At 35.1% G+C, this 8680-nt stretch overlaps 1 protein-coding gene across 1 annotated transcript; it reads left to right on the forward strand.

Annotated features, from left to right (window-relative positions):
• The first annotated feature begins 3522 nt into the window (after window positions 1-3522).
• LOC113346003 lies at window positions 3523-8313 on the forward strand. Its single transcript, XM_026589623.1, has 10 exons — window positions 3523-3587; window positions 4571-4636; window positions 4811-5241; window positions 5337-5381; window positions 5479-6268; window positions 6349-6684; window positions 6770-6866; window positions 6955-7448; window positions 7550-7640; window positions 8017-8313. Exons 1-10 carry the CDS (start codon window positions 3523-3525, stop codon window positions 8311-8313), a joined length of 2712 nt encoding a protein of 903 aa, XP_026445408.1.
• Window positions 8314-8680: the final 367 nt, after the last annotated feature.

Consider the following 8680-nt stretch of genomic DNA (forward strand, 5'->3'; position numbering starts at 1 on the left):
TTAAAGTAACATATGGATTTTTTTTGAATTCAAACATTTCAGCTCCTTCTGTTGTTTCAATTTTCAGTCAGATGATAACTGTGAATATGGGGGTCGCATTGGTATCTGGTGTCCATTCTCATGTGGATATGGTACAGAAGATTTTTATGGTTTCAAATGGAGCTTATTAGTGATCTCAAATTACCATCGATTATTCCAGGTGATTTCAATGTTGTTCTCTCAGATGAACAAAAGGTTAGGGGTGAGAAAACCAAATAGAAGGGCAATGTTTGATTTCAGTAATTGTTTGAATGGGTGTGAACTTCTTCAATCTCCAAAAATTGGGTTACAATTTTCATGGTCAAACTGTCAGCAATGAAGGAATAGGATTATTTGCAATTTTGATAGAGTGGTATTTAATTTACAATGGTTACAATTATATGGAGATCGGGGTTATAAGGTAGGTCTAAGGGTTGCATCTAATCATGCACCTATTATGGGTGGTTGTGCAAATATACCAAAACCACAAAATGCGCCTTTCTGGTTCAAAAAAAAAATGGATGTCACATTCAAAATTTATGAAAGTGGTACAAGATAGTTAGGGGGAGGAGTGAAAGTGTGATCATGCTTATGTTTGGTTACAAAATTGAAGAGATTAAAAAATATTTTGAAACAGTGGAATTGGGATGTTTTTGGAGATGTGAAGGATAAATTTCTAGAGGCAGAAGAAAAAGTGAGGATAAATATGCTAATAACTAATGCTAATCCAACATATGAACTTGTTTTGGCCAATTTAGTAGATGCACAAAATGAATACAATGAAAGTGAAACTCAATATAACATATCAATACTGACACAGAAATCAAGAGTAAGACAGATGCAGGAGGGATCTTCCAATACAAATTTTTTTCATACCAATGTGAAAATTAAGTAAGCAAGAAATCTGATTTGTGATCTTGAAGATGAGAATGAAATTTTTATTTCTGATTAAACAAAAATAGTAGAACTACTTGTTAATCATTTTGAGAAAAAAAAAAGAGTATCAAGAGGTGAATATTGTTGAGTCCTTGTTGGAGGTGATTCTAGAAATAATTACCACTAAAGATCAAAGAAAAATTGATTACATACATGAAGGGGAAGAAATTACAGCTACAATATTCGATGTCGATGTTGATAATGTTCCTGGACCAGATGGAGGTATGTTTCATAGGACATGTTTGGGAATAATAAAAGAAAATTTAATATCTTCGGTGCAATTTTGCTTGAGAAGAAAATTAATACCCAAAGGTTTAAATTCTAATTTCTTGATTCTACTATCTAAATTTCAAGTGTTAAGACTCCAAATCAATATAGACCAATTGGATCGATACTTTTACTGATTCAACAGGTGGACTATATAAAAGGAAGAAGTATACATGAACAGATTCTTCTTGCATCTGAGATGGTGAATGAAATGAGAACTAAAAGAAGAAGAGGTGATGTAGGGTTGAAATTATATATTTATCAGGCATATGACTCCGTTAATTGGGAACTTTTATTTAAAGTATTACAAAAATATGGGTCCAGATGGTGTGATGGCTGAGATGTTTGTTTGAATCAGCTTCAGTTATGGTAATGGTGGACCCTGTGATTTCTTCTCCACGGGAAAAGGGTTGAATCATGGTGATACATTATCTCTCATTTTATTTGTACTTATGGAATAAGGCCTTAGAAGAGGATTATCTAGGTTAGTGGAAAGTGAAAGGTTCATCCAATGGTTATCATGGAAGGAATATATCCATCTATTTATTGTTTGCAGATGATGTTTTCATCTTTTGCAATGTTGGTAATTTTTTTTTGGAAACTTGATTCAATTATTAAGTGATTATCAGCAGATTTCAATGCAATGTATTAATAAAGCCAAAAGTAAATGTTCAGTAGATGGTACGCCAGTTAGCAGGAATCCTCAAATGTCTAATGTTGTGCAAATGGAGATTACAAACTTTCCTGAAAAATACCTAGGGGTGATTCTAATGCCTGGAAGGGTGAAGACTGCAAGTGTTTGTCTTATGGTGGTTATGATGCAAAGTAAATTGGCAGCTTGAAAAAGTAAAATGTTGTCCTTTCATGAAAAATTAGTTTTGGTCAAAACTGTTCTATGAAGTATATCAATATAAAATATGTCAGTATATAAATGGCTTGTTCTGTTATTAAGGAATGTGAAAAAAAATTATAAGGAATTTTTTACGGTTTGGGGACAGTGAAGTAAGAAAATACAATAATTTTTCTTGAAAAAAAGTATGTAATCCTTATAAGGAGGGTAGTATAGACATAAGAAGATTGGAGGTCATTAATAAAGCTTTCCTTATGAAGCTGATGTAGAAGACTATACAGTCTAAGGAAAATTATGCTAAAATTTTTGCAGCCAAGTACAAAGATATAAACGGGCAATGGATATATAAATTGAAATATTCATCTGTTTGGCATGGTTTAAGATGAGCTTGGAAGGCATTGAATGAATATATAAGGTGGTGCACAGGGGATGGAACTGAAATATCAATCTGGTTTGATATTTGGTTCGGTGAAAAGCCAATAATTGAAGATATTGGTTATACATATTTTATGAGAGAGAACATGAATATGAATATGAAGGTGCAAGAATTAACATCTTATGATAACCGGTTTATTTCCATTGAATTAAATAATTATTTTCAAAATAAAATACTACCAGTGGTTAGTGGTGGAAAAGATAAAATAATATGGTGCGGAGATATAAAAAGAAAATTTTATACACCTATCCTGCAAAGTTTAAATTCCATTATGTTTTGAAAATCCACCAGAACCATTTTATGCTTGCCTCTATTTAACACAAGGAAATGGAGAGTCGAGACTACAACCACCATTAAAAACTATCACTTGCTGGTTGTTGGCTGAAGCCAAAACAATCATCCGTGAAGACATTCCAACAACTTAAAGCATGGTAATAAATATTTTTATGTAGAATTTGTAGAAAGAAAATCTCTTGTTTTTGGGAATTAGTCATTTCTATCCCAAAGATATGGGCCGATACACATTCTTGCCCCGTTTTTTTCTACACTATTAAAACTATCCTGCCGTTTAAAGTAAAAACACAAAATTGTTTGATAAGTGGGACCTAGTTGAGCTGTCAATTGAAAGTCCAGGTGTTAGTCCAAGTGTTAATATCTTGTAATGGGAAAAGATGCATATAGCCTTTTTTCTTCGTTTCAACTCCATCGAATAGGTTAGTATCAGATGTAGATCTCGTTGTTAGAGAAGATGGCGGGAGAGTGGTGAGAAAGATATGGTTTGGGAAGATTACGTGCATGAATTTAGGATATATCCCAAACAATTTCATCTAATGTATCCTTATCAAGATATTTCACACCAGAAATTAGTTAGGGTTTTTCTCAGAATTTTGTTACTCTACGTTATATAAAGAATCAAGGTCTAAGTTTGTTTCTATCCGTAAACCAGTTGATAAGAGTGAAGTTTATTGAGAAAACCTAAGTAATTTTAGGCGAGTGATTTCTGTATTTTGAAGAAATGGGGAAGGAGATAATGGTTGATGAAGAGTTACTGAACAAGAACTCTGCTGCATATACTAAAAGGTATATTTTCATTAGCTAACTATGCTTTTAATCTTTGTTATTATGAATTTTTGGTTTTCGATTTAGGGATTTCTTACTGGTTCAAATTAGGGTTTTCAATTTTTTCAATTTAAGGCTTTTCAAATCGACTTCAAAATTAGGGTTTTCGATTTAGGGATAATCACAATTAGATCTTTACAGTAGTTTATGGAATGATAAGTGTTCTGTTGATGAACATTACATGAATTTTGTTACTGAATTGGTCTATTAATGGTACTTTGGTGGTTTTGTATGGATAATATGCCTCTGTGGCTTAGTATGAGATTTTGAATTAAAACTAAAATTCAGAGGATCCAGAAATGTGATCATGTCTAGAAGCTGTGCTTGATAAAAAAAAAATTATCTACTTCTTTTGTAAATGGTGTGATAACCTTCATTTTTCCATTCTCCAAAAAAGCATGTATACAGATAAGATGATCCTCTTGCAAGGGTTGTCGTTTAATGAATTGGTTTTTCATAGAAAAAAAAAAATTCAATTTTATACAGTCAATTATGTTTGTATATAAGAGTCATAAGAGTTGAAATCTTACATTGATATAAGAGAATTCTGGTTACACTTCTATGAGTGTCATGTGCATATCCTGTTTGTTGTATGTGTACTGTGGTTTTAGTAGTTTGGTCCAAAATACTCTTTAAAGAATCGTCTTATTTTCGGAAAGGTTCAAAGAAATGATTTTGATTGAGAAGTTATATTCCGAGATTCGTATGCTTATAGAGGAAGGGATATCTGTCACTTGATTAATGAGTTCCTGAATCGAATCTTTTCTTTTTGTTGCGTGTCTTGAAATAATTGGTTGATGCACACAGAGATTTGAGAAAGTCTACTGATCATGTATGTATCCGTTTATGAGAGTTCTTTGGCATTTTGTGTGTGAATTTTCTAGTGCAAATCTGTTATAACTTATTTTGAATACTAGTGACTTATTATTTTTGTTCTCTTGCAGTTACATGGGACCTAATTCTGGACATATGGTTGCAAATACTTGGAGACAGGACAAAGAAAATGACAGGTGATTTGTCTTATTATGCTAGTGAAAGATGATGTTTTCTCTATTAGTTGATAGTTAGCCCCTATTCTGTAAGGGATCATATTTTGTTGTGGTAAACCATGCCATAAACTAGTTTTTTTTTTGTAGCATATGATGAATATATTTTAGTGATAATAATCTTCTATTATGTAACAGGGATTCAACACCTCATAAAGGTCCAACGGCAACTTTATCTCCCAGGAAAAGCCCAAGGCTGATTGAAAAAGCTAAGAGGACGGTTGGTGTTAGTTTAACTAAGATGGTTCTGGATTTTGAGAACCATGTTGAGGAGCCGACACAGGCTAGCAGTCAGGGAATTGTGAATCTAGATGATGATTCACTAGGTACTGAATTCTGGAAATCAGCCGCGGATAAAGTAGATGTTGTTGAAGAAGCTGTCAATGCGACTAAGGAATCAGTGTTGCACCTTCAGAATCTTAATGCAGATGATTGTCACCCGGAAGACCAACCATGGAGCCAACCACTCATATACAGTGAGGGTGAAGATGATGCTGATTGGAAGGAGTTTTTACACAATTTTAGTATGAAAAGCAGTGCTGGTAAGGATAGTGAGGAAGACGATGAAGGTAATGTTCATATTTTGAAATTTTAGAATTCATCGATTATGTTATGTTTACAATTTGATATTAATGTGTATTTGTATATGCCTCTGAACATGTAGATGATCATTATGACCAGTTGTTGGAGACGGATGATGAAGTTGAAGGTAGTGTTGGTTTCTCTTTTAAAATTGGTTTTTACAATGATATAATGATACCCGATGTGTTAATTACTTTTTCCTTGTTGATTGTCGTGACTTGAAGTTTTCAAAGAAGTTAAGGAACCACTGATTGATTTTGAGATTGAAAAGGGTAAAGGGAAGGAAATTGCTAATGGATCAGAAGATCATTATGGTCCTGAAATGGTTGGTAGGCCATTACCTAATCATGAAGTTAGAGTGGTTGATAATGGGCAACATTGGTTTGATGACAGTGATTTTGAAGATTTCCTTGTTGCTGCTGATTCAGTGGATAATGAGTTATTCCCTGAACCAGAAAATGAAATACAAGTTGTAGTTGATGACAGAATTGATGAGGGGATGGAATTTCCAGACAAGACCGCTTTTAAGAAACATCTCAGAAACTACTGTGTATCTACTAGGACAGAATGCAAGTTTAGTAAGAGTGATAATATTAGAATCAAGGCTGTGTGTAAAGGATTTGGAGAGCCCATTCTATGTCCGTGGTATATATCTGCAAGGAGGATCCCTGGTGAGGCGACTTGGAGCATAAGAGATTTCCACTTGCACCACACTTGTATTGGGGATCCTTATGGGAGGAATTCATGTGCAAATCCAGAATTTGTAGCTCAACATGTGATTAACAAGCTAAGGAAGTCACATGGAAAGAATGTACCTAAACCTTCTGAGATTGCTGCCGAGTTTTGGACAAGCCACAACACCTTGATCCCGTATCACGTTGCATGGAAGGCTAGAAACAATGTGTTGGAGAGGATAAACGGAAGCTTTGATGAGAGTTTTAGACTCATACCAAGTCTGTGTGAAATGATCAAAAGGACTAATCCCGGATCAATTGCTACTTTCACTTACGGAAGGTAATATTATTTCTTTAATTGTTCGTAAAATTGATTAGTTTGAGTTCTAGTTTTAAAACTTTCCTTGTTTCTTCGTGCAGAGACAATCGATTTGAATCTGTGACCATATCTTTTGATGCCCCAATGAGGGGTTTTACAAATGGTTGTAGAAATGTGGTTGGGCTGGATGGTTGTCACCTGAAGGGAAAGTATGGTGGTTGTCTACTATCTGCCACTGCTCTTGATGGGCAGAATGGATTGGTTCCTTTGGGTATCATGGTTTGTAGAAACGAGTGTGCGGAGAACTGGTTCTTGTTCTTGAATAATCTCAAGCATAAATTGGCTGATCATCCCGTTGAGCCAATCAACTTCATATCTGATAGACAGAAGGGTTTGAGAGACGCTGTCCAAAAGTTGTTCCCTACTTCACCACATAGGTTCTGCTTCAGGTTACAAACTAACCTCCAACCTGATCATTTTATTGTTACAAAATACATAAAGTATGTTCTATATTCATGGCAGACACATGTATGCAAACTTCAAAATGCACTACAAGGGATCTAAAGTACACACACTATTCTGGAATGCTGCTAGAGCTTATAAGCCTAAACACTTTCAGGTTTGTTTTAGTCCGTAAATGAAATGAGTGACATTTTTTATTCTTAGAAAGTAAAATTCTTGTAACACTAAATATGTTTCAACTGTAGGCACACATGGATAGTATGATGTCAGAGAATGTTAGTGCTTGTCAGTATTTGATGGGCGAGGATCCTAAAAGCTGGTGCAGGGCCTTTTTTGACCACAAGAGCGCTTGTGAACACTTGAGTAACAACTTTTCTGAAAGTTTCAATAACATGATAACCAACATTAGGGAGAAACCTGTCTGCAAGCTAGTTTTGATGTATGGACAGCTAGTGATGGGGCTGTTTTACAAGAGAAGAAATGCTTGTGTTGGATGGGATTCTGGGGATTTGGTTCCTACTGCCAAAAAATTATTGAAGAAGATGTTTAAGAAAACAGGGGAATATAAGGTAGAAGGAGCGGTTGCTGGCAAGCTTTATGAAGTCACAAGCATACATAATACAATATTCACTGTTGACCTTGAGAAACATACTTGCAGCTGCATGCAATGGCAGCTGAGGGGTTTCCCCTGTCAACACGCAGTCTGTGCTCTGCAGCAAATCAGGCCCAATTGGGTTGAGTAAGTGTGCATAACACATGTAATTTTATCTATGATTATTTCTTTATTACCAATATCTGAAATGTTAAACCTGTTTGTTTTTCTTGTGTGCATTTTTATAGGTATTGTGCCAGATACTACTCAGTGGATAACTACAGGACCACCTATTCCCCTGATATGGTGCCATTGGAAGGGCCTGAGGACTGGGATGAGGTTTTTTCCTAACTCTCAACTATTCATGTTTACTTGTCCTTAATTGGATCTGATTTATGTTTGCACTATGAACTTAGACAACCTTTTACATTACATTATTAGGTTTACCTTAAATATCCGTGTGTATCTACTTAAAAGTACAATTGTGATACATGAATTCAAAGTACTCTGTGAAATATCTGAACTCAATTCTTCTCAGTTCTTGTATGAACCCTGTACCTAGCTACTTAATGGATTTTAGTGTTTGGAAGCCGGATTCCAGACCCTGCAGTAACATATATAGTGTAGATATTTAGGATGTTTAATTTTTGCGGCGGCTAAGTAATCATTTTTAGTATTATGCAATATTAACTTCCTTTGTTATTCTCTTATACAGCCAAGAACAATTATTGTTCCTCCATTGCTCATTAGGAAACCGGGCCGGCCTAGGAAGAACAGAAGGAAGGCCTATAATGAGACCCTATCCGAGAAGAAAGTCAGGTGCTGCAGCAAATGCAAGCTGCCTGGTCACAACAAGACAACTTGTCCTGGTGGTGCAATTGGCTCTAATACAAAGAGAAATGGGTCTACATCTGAAGAAGGCGGATTGGCATTTCAATCCCAATCATCATCACAAGCTGGAAGTGCTGGTGGTTCTATGCCTGCAACGAAGAAGCCAAGAAGATTTACTTGAAACTAGTTTTGGCTAGGATGTCTTTTGTTTGCTTTCAAGTGAGACCTATAAAACTTCATGCATTTGCTCTGTTTATTTGGTTATGTTTTAGATTAGCTTTTACTTTGTTTGGATATTAGCTATCTTCCATAGATATTGTTTTTGGATGTTTTGAGTATTGGATATTTGATTCAATGTTATCAATAAATGGTAGTGTTAGTGTCGTTAGCTTTCCTTGCTCTATTTTTACGATTTTATGGTTTTTCTATCTGGATTTTAACAGGTGAAGAAGACAAAGTTTGTCGATGAGATCCTCCTGAAGAAATGAGGAAACAAGTTTAACTGAAGGGTATATTGGGCATCTCAGGTCATCCTAAATCTGCCACAT

The sequence above is a fragment of the Papaver somniferum genome, unplaced genomic scaffold (genome assembly GCF_003573695.1).
Source record: "Papaver somniferum cultivar HN1 unplaced genomic scaffold, ASM357369v1 unplaced-scaffold_85, whole genome shotgun sequence".
NCBI lineage: Eukaryota > Viridiplantae > Streptophyta > Magnoliopsida > Ranunculales > Papaveraceae > Papaver > Papaver somniferum.

Bases quoted from the DNA above. Each gene is read 5' to 3' on its own strand.
- LOC113346003 (XM_026589623.1), top strand. From the start codon at position 3,523: ATGGGGAAGGAGATAATGGTTGATGAAGAGTTACTGAACAAGAACTCT. The intron at 6,685-6,769 runs GTTCTGCTTCAG...TATTCATGGCAG, and splicing joins TTCCCTACTTCACCACATAG to ACACATGTATGCAAACTTCA. The intron at 7,449-7,549 runs GTAAGTGTGCAT...GCATTTTTATAG, and splicing joins ATCAGGCCCAATTGGGTTGA to GTATTGTGCCAGATACTACT.